Genomic DNA, 19,934 nt, shown 5'->3' with positions numbered 1-19,934 from the left:
ATACAAACCATCATGGCAACAACACTCAACAACATACAAACCATCATGGCAACAACACTCAACAACATACAAACCATCATGGCAACAACACTCAACAACATACAAACCATCACGGCAACAACACTCAACAACATACAAACCAACATGTCAACAACACTCCAGCAACATACAAACCAACATGGCAACAACACTCAACAACATACAAAACCAACATGGCAACAACACTCAACAACATACAAACCATCACGGCAACAACACTCAACAACATACAAACCATCACGGCAACAACACTCAACAACATACAAACCATCATGGCAACAACACTCAGCAACATACAAAAACCATCATGGCAACAACACTCAACAACATACAAAACACCATCATGGCAACAACACATGGCAACAACATACAAACCAAAACCATCATGGCAACAACACTCAACAACATACAAACCATCATGGCAACAACACTCAACAACATACAAACCATCATGGCAACAACACTCAGCAACATACAAACCATCATGGCAACAACACTCAACAACATACAAACCATCATGGCAACAACACTCCAACAACATACAAACCATCATGGCAACAACACTCAACAACATACAAACCATCATGGCAACAACACTCAACAACATACAAACCATCATGGCAACAACACTCAACAACATACAAACCATCATGGCAACAACACTCAGCAACATACAAACCATCATGGCAACAACACTCAGCAACATACAAACCATCACGGCAACAACACTCAACAACATACAAACCATCACGGCAACAACACTCAGCAACATACAAACCATCATGGCAACAACACTCAGCAACATACAAACCATCATGGCAACAACACTCAGCAACATACAAACCATCATGGCAACAACACTCAGCAACATACAAACCATCATGGCAACAACACTCAACAACATACAAACCATCATGGCAACAACACTCAACAACATACAAACCATCATGGCAACAACACTCAACAACATACAAACCATCATGGCAACAACACTCAACAACATACAAACCATCATGGCAACAACACTCAACAACATACAAACCATCACGGCAACAACACTCAACAACATACAAACCATCATGGCAACAACACTCAACAACATACAAACCATCACGGCAACAACACTCAACAACATACAAACCATCATGGCAACAACACTCAACAACATACAAACCATCATGGCAACAACACTCAACAACATACGAACCCATCATGGCAACAACACTCAGCAACATACAAACCATCACGGCAACAACAACACTCAACAACATACAAACCATCATGGCAACAACACTCAACAACATACAAACCATCATGGCAACAACACTCAACAACATACAAACCATCATGGCAACAACACTCAACAACATACAAACCATCATGGCAACAACGCTCCAACAACATACAAAACCATCATGGCAACAACACTCAACAACATACAAACCATCATGGCAACAACACTCAACAACATACAAACCATCATCGGCAACAACACCCAACAACATACAAACCATCACGGCAACAACACTCAACAACATACAAACCATCATGGCAACAACACTCAACAACATACAAACCATCATGGCAAATAACACTCAACAACATACAAACCATTATGGCAACAACACTCAGCAACATACAAAACCATCATGGCAACAACACTCAACAACATACAAACCAACATGGCAACAACACTCAACAACATACAAAACCAACATGGCAACAACACTCAGCAACATACAAACCATCACGGCAACAACACTCAACAACATACAAAACCATCATGGCAACAACACTCAACAACATACAAAACCATCATGGCAACAACACTCAACAACATACAAACCAACATGGCAACAACACTCAACAACATACAAACCAACATGGCAACAACACTCAACAACATACAAACCATCACGGCAACAACACTCAACAACATACAAACCATCATGGCAACAACACTCAACAACATACAAACCATCATGGCAACAACACCCAACAACATACAAACCATCATGGCAACAACACTCAACAACATACAAACCATCATGGCAACAACACTCAAGCAACATACAAACCAACATGGCAACAACACTCAACAACATACAAACCAACATGGCAACAACACTCAACAACATACAAACCATCACGGCAACAACACTCAACAACAACATACAAACCAACATGGCAACAACACTCCAAGCAACATACAAACCATCATGGCAACAACACTCAACAACATACAAACCATCATGGCAACAACACTCAACAACATACAAACCATCATGGCAACAACACTCAGCAACATACAAACCATCACGGCAGCAACACTCAGCAACATACAAACCAACATGGCAACAACACTCAACAACATACAAACCATCATGGCAACAACACTCAACAACATACAAACCATCATGGCAACAACACTCAGCAACATACAAAACCATCATGGCAAAAACACTCAGCAACAGCAAACCATACAAACCATCATGGCAACAACACTCAACAACATACAAACCATCATGGCAACAACACTCAACAACATACATACAAACCATCATACAAACAACACTCAACAACAACATACAAACCAACACGTTAACAACACTCCAACAACATACAAACCAACATGGCAACAACACTCAGCAACATACAAACCATCACGGCAACAACACTCAACAACATACAAACCAACATGGCAACAACACTCAACAACATACAAACCATCATGGCAACAACACTCAACAACATACAAACCATCATGGCAACAACACTCAGCAACATACAAACCAACATGGCAACAACACTCAACAACATACAAACCATCATGGCAACAACACTCAACAACATACAAACCATCATGGCAACAACACTCAACAACATACAAACCATCATGGCAACAACACTCAACAACATACAAACCAACATGGCAACAACACTCAACAACATACAAACCAACATGGCAACAACACTCAACAACATACAAACCAACATGGCAACAAAACCCAGCAACATACAAACCACGACACGTTGTACCTACGTGATGTAACGACACGTTGTACCTACGTGATGTAACGACACGTTGTACCTACGTGATGTAACGACACGTTGTACCTACGTGATGTAACGACACGTTGTACCTACGTGCAGTGACAACGCATTGTACCTAAAAGATGTAACGACACATTGCACCTACGTGCAGTGACGACACATTGTACCTACGTGATGTAACGACACATTGTATCTACGTGATGTAACGACACATTGTATCTACGTGCACGACTACGTGCAGTGACGACACATTGCACCTACGTGCAGTGACGACACATTGTACCTACGTGATGTAACGACACATTGTATCTACGTGATGTAACGACACATCGACACCCAGGCCACACGTACCCGTTGTAGTGACACTTTGACGGACAACGACCACTATGGTGGAAGATCAACTGGCTGGTGGAAGATCTACACATGGAACAATACAACACCTATGGCTTTCATAGCCATGAATATTCATATCATTATCATGTTTGTGTGCATGAATACTGTGACCTTTTGGGCACACTATACATTGATTCTAGTTTGGACGAACGAAAGTAGATTTCTTTTGTTCGTGACTGATGGCCGAGCTTGTACCTACGTGATGTAACGACACATTGTACCTACGTGATGTAACGACACATTGTACCTACGTGATGTAACGACACATTGAACCCACGTGATGTGACAAACAGAAATACTTCATATGCCCAACGGTAATATTTTGGAGCAAGTGAGTGAGTGAGTGAGCTATATGGCGATGGTCTGTGAAAAACGAGTCTGGACCAGACAATCCAGTGATCAAGAGCATGAACATCGATCTACACAATTGGGATACGATGATATTTTTCAATCAAGTCTGTGAGCCTGACCACCCGATCCCGTTAGTCGCGTCTTACGACGAGCATGGTTACTGAACATCAATACTGACCCAGATCTTAACGGGTCCTTGGAGCAAGTACCTTAGGTGAGGGCTCCTTGAGGGTAGTGCCTCTAACATGACAGTATATTTGACCTTGTGGCGACCACACAAAGTTGTATTTACAAGGGTACACCCCTGTTATGTCACATTACGGTGACTGTTATCTTAACACAAGGCCTTCATGGACGACAATGCAAGGCCACATCGAACACGTGATGTTGTTGACTTGTTTCCTGAAGAGGAGCTAGGTACTCTATCTTGGCCCTCCAAGAATCCAGTTCTCAGTACCATAGGGCATGACTGGGACATTATGCATCGTGGAATACGCCAGAGGGGTCCCCGGTACAAAATCTTGTTGCATTGGAAAAAGCTCTCCATCATGAAACGGACGCAATATCTCAACGTCAAATTCCTCGTCTGATACAGTGAAAGAGGAGGAGGGTTGTTATTGCACTTGGCGGAGGTTACACCAGGTACGGACATTGTGTTCGGTTGGTGATACGAATGTGATCTCTTGAAGAGTGACCCTCTGGTTAACGTTATAATTATAAGCCATAAATATTGATATAAGAACTATAAAATGTCTCAGTTATTTGCCACGTATTTTTCTCTCTGCTTTTTTCGTTTAGAATTGCCATTAAACTGTTACTTTTGTCCATATGTATACTTACTCTGGTGAAAGATCTACTTACTATGGCTATTCCGTTGATTACCAGGAGCGCAAAGCGACACACGACCGAAAACCCGTCTGTTTCCATGACAACGACGTCTGTAGTCAGGCATCACCCCACCCTGACGTCAAGGTTTTCTCTCTAATGTGTGGTGACTACCGAGCTTGTTTGGCAGTCAGATGTTGTTGAGTTGAGCCCAGGATACAGAGGTACTCCATCTACTCACACACGGACGGTAACTGACGACACGGCCTTCTTCTGGCGGCCATACAACCATCTGAAATAAAAGCCAAATCACAGATACATGTACTAATCTCCACTGCCCGATACAACGCACACAACAGACACATGCCATGTCGACTTCACGTCCCAGAAGCCGGATTTAATCCAAAAATAGATCATCAAAGTGATGTGTGTACGCAATATGTGTTATCAAAGTAATTAACAGATATTTATATATTGGATATAATAGATGTTACAGTTGTGTTTACAGAGTGTGTGTATCTACTGGTAGATAACGACTTCATACCCGGGAGATAAACCGGTAATCCCTGTCTTACCTCCAGCAACAGTCACGCCGCTGTCACGCTAGATACACTCGTCACATGTTGCTAGGACTGACAGTTATCCACACACAGCAGTCACTTTGTCAGACAGGCAATGCACAGGGGTACACAGTGCACAGGGATACACAAGGTACAGGGGTACACAAGAAACAGGGGTACACAGTGCACAGGGATACACAAGGCACAGGGGTACACAAGAAACAGGGTACACAAGGCACAGGGGTACACAAGAAACAGGGGTACACAGTGCACAGGGATACACAAGAAACAGGGGTACACAAGAAACAGGGGTACACAAGAAACAGGGATACACAAGGCACAGGGGTACACAAGAAACAGGGTACACAAGGCAAAGGGGTACACAAGAAACAGGGGTACACAAGGCACAGGGGTACACAAGGCACAGGGGTACACAAGAAACGGGTACACAAGGAATGGGCAAACAAGGAAGGGCCACGCAAAGAAGGGTCACGCAAGGCAGAATCACGCAAAGCAGAGTGACGAAAACAAGGTTACGCAGTCACGTGCACAGCGTTCGGGTTTTCTCGTCGTCTTGATATATTCAAGTCGATCCAAACACGTGTCTTAGACAAGCAAGACAAGTTTCAAAACTGAAATTGGCACATTGGGACCGAGTCCAGAAAGGTACTCGGCACGCCAAGGACAATTTGTGATAAACCACACTCTGTAAAGCTGCGTGACTTTCACTTTCCAATACTCAGCTTTCCTTCCATGCCCAGGACTTATCCATCAGCTCCAGCCTCTGGTGTTTAGTCTTAAGTTTTAAAGTGCAAATGTGTTGAAAGGAGTTCAAGTATCTCTTCAGTTATATAATTAACAGGCTTCAGTAAACTTTAAACACGTTTCATGCTTGACCTGCTAAGATTATCTCAGTTTGACGCAAATGATGATCGATGATCCGGATGCCTCTTCTGACATGCACCACATGTTTCTGTGTTATTTCAGGTAAATAGTTGACCTGCCTTTGCATGTATCAGGGACATTACCAGGGCAGGACACCCCAACCGTTTCACGAACACCTCGTATTTTCGTAGTTCGATAGTGATTTCTAAACATACTCGTCGACATGTGCAGCTTTATGTAACTGATGTTACGAGCTGTGGGGATTTATGGGGATTTGAAAACATCACAACTGTAGGAAGTGTGCATTTACGTATAGTCATTAACACACGCACCATGGCTTATGTCCCTTGCAAATGACGTCATTGGTGCCCAACCCATAATCAAATGACGTCATCATACTCTATTTGACCCATTTCGCGTGGTGCAGGTATAGGTGTGGTTCTTGTGTCTCGATGCGTTTTTAACCGTCTTGTTGCCTGACCGCCAATGTAAGTGTTTATTTTTTGAAAACTTGACAAATTTTGTGTTTTATGTCAGTTACATCGATATCCTTGTTAGAATTTCAATTTGACGTCATTCGTTCTTTACAAATACTCTTTCCTGTTACTGAACTTTTCACAATCTGCAAATTTCAGTAACAGGAACGAGGAAACTCTTTATCAACCATCTGCCGAAGCAATGATATGACACTTCGGTCTCACACCGTTTGATCGGAATAGCCTGACAAGGAAGTTCAGACGAGTCGACAAGCGATAAAAACAATTATGAAAATTTGATGAAGTGAAATATCTATTAGCAAAATGATGGTGGACAAGACCTACTGGCTTTTGTATGTGTACATGATCCCCACTGACAAGACCTACTGGCCTTTGTATGTGTACATGATTCCCACTGACAAGGCCTACTGGCCTTTGTATGTGTACATGATTCCGACTGACAAGGCCTACTGGCCTTTGTATGTGTACATGATTCCCACTGACAAGGCCTACTGGCCTTTGTATGTGTACATGATTCCCACTGACAAGGCCTACTGGCCTTTGTATGTGTACATGATTCCCACTGACCGGTTCTTTGTTACTAATACTTATTGCTTCATGTTATAAAACACAGCAGGAATTAGACGGGGTATGGTGTCAGTTGTTCGGTAATACCCGACACCGCTCTATGTCATAATTTAAATGTCGAATTTTACTGGGACTACTGAATTTGAAAAACAACCCCATTTTGATCACCTGTATTTTTGTTGTTACTGTTGTTTGATCGAATCACCTATTCTGAAACATCGTCGATGAACCGAGAATCGCTGAGATTGTTTTGGAGAACAAGAACTTTCAGCCATATAAACAGCTTTCTTTGATTGGCATTCTAGAAGTTGGGTAGGTGAAGAATGGGGACTAATTTTATGGATATACAACTTCTCTAATCTGTAAAGGCGACGTTTCGACATGGATTCTAATGTCGTTTTTCATTAAAATCTATGTCGAAACGTCGCCAATACAGGATAAAGAAGTTGTATATCCATTAAAATAGTCCTCATTTTTTATATTGCAGAGTGTTTATAAAAACACGTCACACGTATGTCGGTTATGTTTCGCCCATTACATCACAACTACAATTCAATATCAGCTTCCTTACACGAATCCCTGAATCCCTCGTACAGTTCACAATAGAATGTAAAATGGTCTTTGTCACCAATACCAAGTGTCTCAGTGAAATCTAGCGAAATATACCAGAAGTGAAAACGAGTGCCGCGCTGGGAAAGGACCACATGTTTGAAATGTAAACAGTGCCAAGCTCAGATTTTCTCATACTATGAGAGATCCGTTCATCTACTCGTTGCATACACTTGCTCATAAGTTTTAGAAAATGCATGGGAAGATTATCGTAGCAAGAAATAAGGAAGTCACAATAAGTGTATTCCAATGTTTCCTAGATTCAACACAATATATGATAGTTTCCGTAATCGTGACGCCATGGCTGACGCAAACTCACGCACGACGTTGACGACACTTCTCCTCATTTCTCAATATTTCTATTTGTCACAATGCAAAGAAAAAGAATACAACGACACGCAGATTGTGAGAATGTTTCGCACTACTTACATATCACATTTATGCATATACTTTGCTTGAAACAACGAAAGTTTTCTTCCAAATATCCGGTGTACGCTTTTTTGGGTGAAAGTCGCTTCAGTTCCCGATAGTGATGTCATATCTACATCAACATTGGTATACATATTTGGTATTTTCATTGAGGTGAGGGTATGAATGGAAATACACAATCTATCCGGCTGCTTACATTTTCAATGCTTCTTTCGTATTTCTACACACTTTTTTCCACGTGATTATTTTCAGTATTATATATTTTGATTTGGGACTAGACAGGAGACCAGCCTAAATCAAGTGGCACCAATTACGTCCTTATCAAATAGGGGTAACTCTGGCCTGTTCAGCTCAACAAACAAAGGCCCCATAATGGCAAAACATTTCAGCACTTATATTGAGGATTATACCTTCATTGTAAGAAAAATGAGTGTATATTTTCAAGACGTGATATCAAGTAATTCAAAATTCCATTTTGTTTCACATAAGGGAAAAATGTGATGTTTTTCGTGTACACTTCCCCTTTAAATTTTGACTCACAATCAGCCATATCAAATCAAATCCCAGACAACCCCGACCACAACATCCAGTGGGACAGAACCCAAACCCCAACAGCCAACCTCACAGACTTTAAACTGAGGAAACCCCCAGAAGCCATCTACATCAAAAGACTCCAGCCATCAATCAACCGTGACCAAGGTTACTACATACCTCCTGCATACTGCCAGCCGATCGAAGAACCTCATCATCGATATACCCCCCTTTATGTATACTGCAGGCTTCACTTGTTAACACTTTTATCAAAGGCTACGTGTTGTTATTGTGTCTGGCTTCCTGAGCCCCATTGCACTGTATTGTGTTGAGTTCTCCATCATAAGGGATACATATTTCAATATCAAAACAGTAAAGGACCTGTTTAATAAAGTTAATTATCATTTAATCATTGATTTGTTAAAAGAGATAGATTTCTTAAATGAATTTTGATATATGTTTTGTAAACAGATAAAGTTTTATATATGGTAGTTCGGATTATCAGCTTAGATTGTTAGTGGCTGTATCCTCAAAGGGGGGTTGAAGCATTGTAAAAATGTTGTCCTCCTGAGAGGGTACGTAAGTCCCAAAACTTTCAAAGTCAATTCAAACTTACCATGATTTTTAAACGTAGTATTCTTGTTGTTTTAATTTTTACTAACATTTCTTACAATCGCCAACAGCTGAAGGGATGGTGTAAATCCAACAAGGGTCCATGCAGGTAGCAAAGGTACTGTAAGTCCCCATGGTCCCTAGTATGGTGATCTACCTTCAGTTGTTGGCGATCTATAGCCTGTTTTTATACTGTATTGTCATCTATAGTTAAACGGCTTTAGATTTAATTACTAGTTTTAAATTCGAATCTGTGATAATCTAGGTATTTTACTGTCCTTTGTTGACAGGCTTTTACAATTTACCATTAATTACTATGTATAAAATTAATTGTTCTCGTCACGATATGGTTGAAATATTGCCGATGTGACGATAAATTTTAACTCACTCACTCACTCACCCATTGTACTCTACACACATTTCCTCTATCGTGTAGATATGCTCCTCCATCCTTATGCTGTTCATCACTTGCTAGATAACGGTTACAACCGACACCGAAATGTCGCTCTCACGGCAAGTGGTTCATCCATATATTGTTATCCTTCCTTTATAACTGAAGCTGTTGTTTAAATAAATTAAGTAATATATTGACAGCGGGACAATAACGATATATTTACTACGTCATTCATATAACTGAGCGTATCAAATCAACATGGAAGCGAATCTCGTGTGCCTGAAGTGTAATAAACCTATGGTCTTTTCCAACAGCAACAGCCGTGAAAACGTGTCAGTGTTTAACCAGCATTTCACATTCAGTCTCCAGTCTGTGGTCGGCGTTTCTCGTAACACTACAGTCCGTTTGAGTCAGAAACGGACCGAGGAATTGCAAATTTTATCATTGTACAAAATTGCCACATAAATATAAATAGTACACATGTTTATCATTTACGAATACCCAACAGCTTTCTTATACTTGAAAATTTTCCGGACTCCACCAAAAAAGTTGTTTAAGAAACTATCATCATTGAAAACGCAAAAGTTGTTATCTGTCGCGGCGGGGTGAAACCGCAGAAACGGAACAGCCACTATCTCGTCGTGCACGGGATACACATGCCTGATGAAAAATGAAGTTGAATGCTGACGTGAAACAGTTGATGATTAAAGTGTACGATTTTTTCCGTGCTGAAGCCGAAAGGGGCAAACCATTTTATGCCATTAATAAATTCCGTAAGCGGGCAGCAAAAGCTTTAGGAGTATCAGCAAGGGTACTGACAAATGTTCTGGAACAAAAAAACATTGTGAGGGTGATGCGAAGCAGGTTTGGGTCGTGTCAAAATCACACAAATTAAAACATTTGGACAACTTTCAAAAGAACCTTGTAAGGCAGTCTATAAACAAGCTCTATTCTGAAAACAAATACATGTCGCTGAAAATTTTAAAAAAGCATTTGAAGCAAGAACACAACCTCAGAGTATCATAATACACACTCTGGCGACTCTTACACTCTTTCGGGTATCGTTTTAAAAAATTTCGGGGGAGAATAGGTCAGTACTCTGTGAATGCCCTGATATCGTTCGCTTGAGAAATAATTTTCTCAGGGTTATAAAGAAGAAGCGCGAGGAAGGGTTCGAGCCAGTGTACTTGGACGAGACCTGGGTCAATGCCTCGCACACTGCCAGCAGTCAGTGGGTACCCGATGGGGATAATAAGGGGTCACGTAGAAAGCTGCCTCTAGGGAAAGGAGAGAGACTGATCATTCTCCATGCTGGTTGCTCCAGCAAAGGCTTTCTCCCAGGCTGCGACTTGGTATTCAGGGCAAAGTCGACAGATAACAGAGACTACCATTCCGAGATGAATGGTGCGGTTTTCCTCGATTGGGTTAAAAATAAGTTGGTACCAGCTCTACCAGAGAAGTCTTTTATCGTAATGGACAATGCCCCATACCACAGCGTGCAGGACCCCGACAGTAAAGCCCCGACATCGAACAGTCGAAAAGGTGATATGATATCATGGCTTGACAAATTTCAGATCGCACGGCCTTCAAAGGCAACGAAGCCTCAGCTATATAAGATCATAAAACCCCACAAAGGTGAACCTTTCTACAAAGTTGACAGTTACATAGAAAGTAAGGGTCACGATATACTGCGACTTCCACCCTATCACTGTGGCCTTAACCCCATTGAAATGATATGGGGTATTGTCAAAGGAGATGTTGCCAGATCAAACACAACTTTTAGTTTACGTGACGTAGAGGTTTTGGTTAAGGAATCCCTTAAACAAAATCACGACTGAAACTTGGCAAAACTGTCAACAAGGTAGCTAACGTCATTTAACAAGGTTACTGGTCTCGGGATGGCTTACAACAGGCAACTGTGTCACCACTTGTCATCCCTTTAAGTCGTGACTATGACACTACGACAGACGAGGAACTGACAGGTCTCCCGGAATAGATTTTGAGATGTCCCCCGCCATGACTGGCTGTTCCGTTTCTGCGGTTTCACCCCGCCGCGACAGATAACAACTTTTGCGTTTTCAATGATGATAGTTTCTTAAACAACTTTTTTGGTGAAATTTTCAAATATCAGAAAGCTGTTGGGTATTAGTAAATGATAAACATGTGTACTATTTATATTTATGTGGCAATTTTGTACAATGATAAAATTTGCAATTCCTCGGTCCGTTTCTGACTCAAACGGACTTTTTTTTTGCTAATGGCAGCGTCATGAACGTCACCAGACAGGCAGACGCCTGTCCAGGTCACCGTCAGAAGATGCACGGGGATAACGGCATGTTCCATTCAGAATCAGAATAGTCACGTGGGAATCTTGTTGCTTTTATGTATTCAGATGCTGCTGTCATGAACTATGATAGGTTGACAGACAGTTTTATAAATTGTTTATAGGGCCGTGCAGACACGACATTCCAGTCAATGAGTGAGTGAGTCAGTGTAAAAATAGTTGTATAAATATATATTTTTAGACTTAAGGATATTCCATTGTTATGGATATTATTAAGGAACCAAGTTGTATGATTGTATGTGGATTTAGAACAGGATTATTCCATCAACTGTAATGACGTTCGCAGTCTGACAGTTACATGCAAAGTGTCCATGATGTGTACGTGAGCTGTTCGCAACTTACAGTGAAGTGTGTTTCTGTACATTTCAGTGATAAAAGTCGGATTAAACATCGTTCTGATACTGTCGTAAATTCAGTAAATGTTTGACATGCATCGTCCTCCACATCAGCAAAGGCTGCCTGTAACTGCCATGTTGGAACAAGACAGGGTTGTTGCACGAGCTCTTAACATTTCACAATCAGTAATTAGCAGAATACAATCACGATATTGACAGACAAATATCGTTGGTGACAGATTTCGATCTGGTCGACCAAGGGCGACAACTGATGAACAAGACTGTACTTCAGTACGACTGTGTTACGAAGCAGTAGTCAAAGGGCCGCTCAAACTAGAAATGAACCTTACAGACTATAGTGAATGGACAGACGATTCATAAATCGAGACAGAGAACGGTATACGGATGGATGAAATATAAGGGTACGGTAGATTAGTGTGTGCAATGGTAGGTGAAGAAACATACATACATGCAGGGTCGACATGTACACAGCAGTAGAATGTAGAATCTTCAGAGGCCGCCGCAGGAATTTGATGTCAGCTGTATGAAACAGGTTCTTAATGCAGACGTCCTTTCAGGGGCATGTGGCACTTTACAAAACATAGGAACAGCACTACAGATACAGATACATGCTTCCTGTTGGACCGAGGATGTGTTTGAATTTCACTAGCATGTGTGTAGGTAGCAACACATGAAGCAGCATCACTTGCGTGATGACGCTGTTACAACCTACACCGGAACATCACTCTCACTGTAATACAGAAGGTGTTCATCCATGTATTGTCACCCTTTCTCATTGATCCAACTTCTAAATACCTCCCAAAGATGGTATATATAACATGTTTGTAGACGGTCAGAGCACGCTAGGTAGCAGCATAGGAACCAGCATCACAGTCCGGGATGGCACCACCTACGACAACGTGACCAAATGCTGCCACGTCAAATGGTCACCCATCTGCCCTATACAAACACGGACTTCCATATGACAAGGTTCATCCTCCTCACTCAGCCAGGGGTTAGGAAGGAAGCAAGGTGTTACCACATTGATCTCAGCTTCCCTATATATGACACAGCTTGTGAAGCTGGATCAATGTCACCTTTAATATGAACATATCAGGTTGTACGGTTATCAGGTGATGGTGTTTTATTTATTTTTCTGATTATGGAAAATATTGTTAAAACATATATACGGATAAACGCCCAAAATGGTTAAAGCATAAGCTGGTTCGTGGACATAGTGGATATCTGCAAAAACATAACAAAGTTGATAATGCATTTTGTTGAGGGTGTTGTGGTGGAATGGTAAATTGTAAAGGTGCATATCGATTATGTATCATTATGGAATATTTAGGTCACTTGAGGACTCGTGAAAGTCCGGGTTAGAATATTGAGCTTCAGTAACCCATGCTTGTCGTCAGGGATCGGGTGGTCAGGTTCGCTGACTTGGTTGACATCGGTTCCCAATTGCGCAGATCGATGCTCATGATGTTGATCACTGGGTTGTCTGGTCAAGACTCGATTGTTTACAGCCCGCCGCCATATAGTTGGAATATTGCTTAAAGAACCACTAAACTTTGTTTTTTTTTGTTACTCTTTTAACCATTACATATGAAAGATTTGTGGTTAGTCTAATGCGGAACACCAAATTTATTCTTTAAAAACTTGTGGTTAATTAATACCGAGCGATTAAAAGTGGCCAAAAAGTCGCCTGCTTCCCTCTCGCCCGCCAACGAAACCACAGACAGGTTACGTAACTCTGTCGCCAGAGCACTGCAGTGACGTCATATGAGGAACGATTTTCAGTTAGTTGTATAGAAAATGTGTAGCACGCTCATCATTTTGATGATTTCTCGACATCAACGACGACATGCTGAATCGTTGCTTTGTCGTCAATTGCTCCTAGGGGGTCGGGCGATGGTGTCCCCATGCACAGATTTCCACAGGACCCCGCAGTTCGTGCTAAATGGGTTATGTTTGTGAGTGCGAAGCGAGCGTTGTGGAAGCCTGAAACGATATCTTACTTGTGTTCAGATCGCTTCACGGAAGTTAAAGACTCAAAACTACTTACTAGTTGTAGTAAAATATGCATACGATTGATGACCATAAAGATTTTCTATGACACAACTTGTAACATAACGATTTCTTCCTCGGAAGTGAGGTTGTGGTCGAAGTAACAATAATATTGTAAGTAGTATTATATTGACACCCACCTCGCTGCCACGAGAGAAATTGTTATGATATACGCTATGTCATGCAAAATCCTATTGGCCATCAATCAAATACATATTTATTACCAGTAGAAAGTAGTTTTGATTTTAGACTCGGTGAAAACAAACCTAAATACCATTTATCCTCAGACTGGCGGATGTTCCCGACAGGGCGCCGCCATTTTTAAAAATAAAAAAATCTGTTAGAATTAATGAGATTATAGTTTGTTTTCATCAAGTTAGAAAATCAAGACTACTTTCTACTCGTAGTTAAATATGTATTGGAATCATAACCAAACGGATTTTGCATGACACAACTTATAACATAACGATTTCTTCCACGGAAGCGAGGTGGGGGTCGAAGTCGCAATACTGCGCGATAAATTTCTTGCTACATTACCATGGTTAATGTCCACTCACCAGTATGTAGATACTAGTCAATGTGCGTCTTTATATTTGGTCTTATAATCCTAATTAGTTTATTATCATACTTGTATGCATTTTGAAACTAAATAAAAAGCAGACGATCTGCTGATACTTATAGTGAATTTATAACAGAACTGTAATATCTAGACATTTTATAGTTTGCCAATGTGAATCATAATTCGCACACACATCCTAGTGCATGTTGTCTGTCTCATTACACTTCACGGCGAAAACAATGATTCTGTTGAATGCTACGACAAATGAATAAAAACAAAATGCAAATATTAAAATTAAAACTGATTAAAGTTATAGGAACAATATCAGGCCATTACCTTGTTCGAGGAATGTATCCATCAATATCCACAAAACTGTTCCAAATGATGTGTCTTTTAACAGTTTAATATACGAAAAAGTGATAAATCTTTTCAGGTATTGGTGTATAGTCTCATTGGTCACCCAAGATAGCACACCTGGCAACTAATTGCATAATGTCCGCCTTTCTTTAAAAACAGTAATTTAGTTAGCCAATAATGGGCAATCAATCAATGTATTGCCGGTTAATCCTTTGAAAGAAGGACGTTGTTTTTACGCAGACACCGACACGACAGAGTGTATTCAGTATAGATTAGTAAATCTACATACATAAACACTACCTTTTGACAATTCCGCTGTGTAAGATAAAAGTAATTAATCAATCAGCGTGTTATCGGTTAATCCTTTGATCGATGTTTATAATGTTGAATATTTACTCCAGACACAAGAAATGCCAAATGGGAACCTTTGTCGGGTAATCTAAGTGTGTTACCACTAATTATACCTGTTATAAATTCATTAACTGACCATCAAGTGAATGATGACAAATAACATGTGTAGGTTTATACCACCTAACACGGGTTACAACGAGGGAGTATTAATTGCTGTATTGCATGTGAAAACTTATGGGCCGACACTGTTTTGAGAATACAAACAGATTTTTACATGACATGATTAAATATCGAGGTAAAACAACACAGAAATGGGATCAATTTAGATCAGTCATTATACAAATAGGGCCTAACGACACCAATCGATTTTGACAGAATCGTTTATGAAAACAAGTTGTAACTCGGAAACTAGGCAAAGCAGGAGACAAAATTAAATGACAGTAGATTGTGAGAACATATAGCTTTCATTTTCCACAACAGTTGTCACGATTTCAGGTTTATACAAGCCTGTAAACAAGATAATTTAACCCCTAAAATGTAGATGAATTCTGCATCGGCTCTCAAAGCTATTCCTCATATGACGTCACAGAGGCGCGCCGCTCTGATTGGTTGAAATTTCGTTCGCGGGTGAGAATTGTGCACTGTTGTCAAAAAGGTCGATTTAAGTCAATTAAAGGTCGAAATGAGTAGTTTTAATGACGGGGTTTCATTCATAACGATGCCAGTTAGTGATTTATGTATTTGTACCCCCTAGGGTTTATGTGACCTTTAACGCATATATGAATTTCAACTGTATTTTTATGTTTATTTTGAAACATCTTGTAGGCTTTATGAGTCAATGAAATATAGCGAAATTGCACACTGGGGATGCAGACTTATCCGTCTTTGGCACCAACTCGAGGAAAGTCAGTTTGAGTGTCACATGGAGACGTTTGGTGGCGCTGAAGTCAATACCTTGTGTGACCACCGTGGGCATACAGAACTGCACGGCATCGCCTAGGCATCGAACGAATAAGTCTCAGAATCTCGTGTTGCCCAATCGCAGCCCACTCTGACTGTAGTTCCTGTGCGAGTTGCTGAAGTGTCTGGGGCTGAGGGTTACGGCGTCGCACCCGTCTGTCCAGGGCATCCCACAGATGTTCGATCGGGTTTAAGTCCGGTGATCTTGAGGGCCAGGGGAGCACATTGATGTTGTGGTTCTGGAGGAAGTCTCTTGTGTGACGTGCTGTGTGGGGCCTGGCATTGTCCTGTTGAAACAACTCCCTCTGGCGATCAATGATTGGAAGGAGGTGTAGGCGTAGGATTTCGTCACAGTGCCGTTGAGCTGTCAGGTTGCCCTGGATCATCACCAAATCACTTCTCCTACGGCAAACCAGCCTCTCTCAACCTGCTACTGACGGTCTGTGCAGAAAGCCTCCTCAATCAGGGTATTTGTCGAGCAGTACTGGTCGCCGTAGCTGTTCGATGACGCAGGTGATGTACCCGGATGTAGCGATCCTGCGCTGCAGTGGTCGCTCGAGGTCGCCCACTACGAGGGGCATCTGCTACCGCATTCTGCCGGCGATATCTCTCCCAGAGCCGTGAAATGGTGCTTTGGTGAACATTCAAGCGTCGGGCAACTGCACGTTGAGACTGGCCAGCTTCAAGCAAACCAATGGCGATATGACGGTTGGCTTCACTTAGACGTGACATTTTGCGTTCGTCAACAATATTCCAAATACAGTGAATAATCGACAGACAGCGATCAATCTTTTATACCCATCATTGAGACTATCTGATCCCAAACTTTAACGTGCATTGCATGTGAATTGTGTATTCTGTGACACTACACGCCGAAATTGAAAATCATGCTGTTAAATGCGGGTATTTTGCGGATGGTGCGTTTTGTTTTGATGTTTCAAAACATAAACATCATAGGACTCATAAACAGAGCAAAACCTTTTGTAAAATGAATCACGTTTTAATTCATTGCTACATGAAATTGCTATTTTCATGATGCGTTTCATTTTTGGGAGAGTATATAATTAGTCAATTAGTTATCTGTTGTATATATTTATTTAGACACTGTTAGTTCATTCATCTGCAGTGTCATGAAAGTAGCACATGTTGATTACAGGTGCCAGTAGGTACAGGGTACATCCTGCTAATAACCTCCACTCCATAAATGGAATCATTTGTATTCCTGCCTTTACACTAGTCCTCACCCTGATAGCGGTGTGCTTTGAGAGCTGCTTACATATATGGACAGGCTTTAGAGAAATAATGACGAAGTCGGCCTCCTGACACAGCCCAGTGCTTGGTATTCAGTATGCTCAGATGTCGTGCCTGGTCGATATGGACTTTAGGTGTACCTGATTGTAAACGTGTGGCAGTCAGGTCACAGCAGTCATCAGTATGTCCTAAATGTGGGTTTGTCTCAAAGGTGTTAAATCTGTATTTTGGTGCCGTGTTAGACAGAAGGTGCATCGTACAAGAGGTCGACGTACAATCAGACAAGTCACCAAGTCTCACCGCCAAAACTTTGCCATAATCCATTCACACGATGCTGCCATGGTAATAATGGGGTATATCATAAAGCATGCACATTCGCACAGGATATTTTGAAGTAGTTAGTGAGTGAGTGAGTTGGATTAACATTGAACTCCCACAGGTGGGAGCTGCACGCGGTGATCACTCGCTGCCCCGTTGGCAACAGGAGAACGTGTGAACGTGTACATGCCGGTCACGTGGTGTAGATACGTCCTATATTGCCCTGGATGATTGGCGGAATATTTCCAGTGAGTCGGGAGACTTTAATTACGTTCATACAGGCCAGGGTAGGCGGGGAATGTAGCAGTCCCCCACTGTCAGCTGAGGCAGGCTTGTCTCAACCCCCCGCGGGGTATATACAAGTATTTTGCGTATCTGTCAGGGGCACAAGAGTTGTCAATCGATTCGATATATCTCCTGTCAAGATATATATTTATATACATTATTCGACATTCATCGATTTCATGTGAACGGGGCATAGCTAACCTGTCTATTTTCATGATGTATTTTGCTGGAGTCAACATTTATTCTCAAGATTTACGAAAACAGAATACTTGTTTAATGAACCAGATGCGTGTCTTGAAAGAAGGGAAAAATACAGGGAGACGTCGGACACTGAACTTGATTAGTAACAGTGAACACTGCCACCGATCGCGGGAGTTACTGTAGTGAACACTGCCATCGATCGCGGGAGTTACTACAGTGAACACTGTCATCGAACGCGGGAGTTACTACAGTGAACACTGCCATCGATCGCGGGAGTTCCTACAGTGAACACTGCCATCGATCGCGGGAGTTACTATAGTGAACACTGCCATCGATCGCGGGAGTTACTACAGTGAACACTGCCATCGTTCGCTTGAGTTACTATAGTGAACACTGCCATCGACCTCGGGAGTTACTACAGTGAACACTGCCATCGATCGCGGGTGTTACTATAGTGAACACTGCCATCGACCTCGGGAGTTACTACAGTGAACACTGCCATCGATCGCGGGTGTTACTATAGTGAACACTGCCATCGATCGCGGGTGAACACTGTTACTATAGTGAACACTGCCATCGATCGCGGGAGTTACTACAGTGAACACTGCCATCGATCGCGGGAGTTACTATAGTGAACACTGCCATCGATCGCGGGAGTTACTACAGTGAACACTGCCATCGATCGCGGGAGTTACTATAGTGAACACTGCCATCGATCGCGGGAGTTACTATAGTGAACACTGCCATCGATCGCGGGAGTTACTATAGTGAACACTGCCATCGATCGCGGGAGTTACTACAGTGAACACTGCCGTCGATCGCGGGAGTTACTACAGTGAACACTGTCATCGATCGCAGGAGTTTTACACCATTAAACGTAAGATTCTTTAACGTTAAGACCACACTAACCAACGGGAGAATCTTCTAGTGAACACCATTGATAGCTGGATTCGTTACACCTATGACCGCACCATTGATCGTTGTATTTACTATAGTGAACACCATATAGTTGATCGTGGGATTTACAAAAGTGAACGACCCGTGAAGATCAGGGGTAGAATAGGTCTTCAGCAACCCATGCTTGTCACAAAAGGCGACTACGTTTGTCGTAAGAGGCGACTTACGGGATCGGGTGGTCCGGCTCGCTGATTTGGTTG

At 41.7% G+C, this 19,934-nt stretch overlaps 1 protein-coding gene across 1 annotated transcript in view; it reads right to left on the bottom strand.

The window, feature by feature from the left end:
* LOC124288493 overlaps positions 1-19,934 on the bottom strand; it is a 36,345-nt gene that overhangs the window by 14,610 nt on the left and 1,801 nt on the right. Inside the window, exon 2 of the mRNA XM_046725015.1 lies at positions 4,699-4,954. Coding sequence (XP_046580971.1) covers positions 4,699-4,764 — 66 coding nt within the window. The 5' untranslated portion in view covers positions 4,765-4,954. The remainder of the gene's footprint in view (positions 1-4,698; positions 4,955-19,934) is intronic.

Source organism: Haliotis rubra, unplaced genomic scaffold, assembly GCF_003918875.1.
Source record: "Haliotis rubra isolate DU_JTF1 unplaced genomic scaffold, ASM391887v1 Scf1110, whole genome shotgun sequence".
Taxonomy (NCBI): domain Eukaryota; kingdom Metazoa; phylum Mollusca; class Gastropoda; order Lepetellida; family Haliotidae; genus Haliotis; species Haliotis rubra.
The sequence above is the reverse complement of the archived record's forward strand: the minus strand, read 5'-3'. Positions and strand labels throughout refer to the sequence as shown.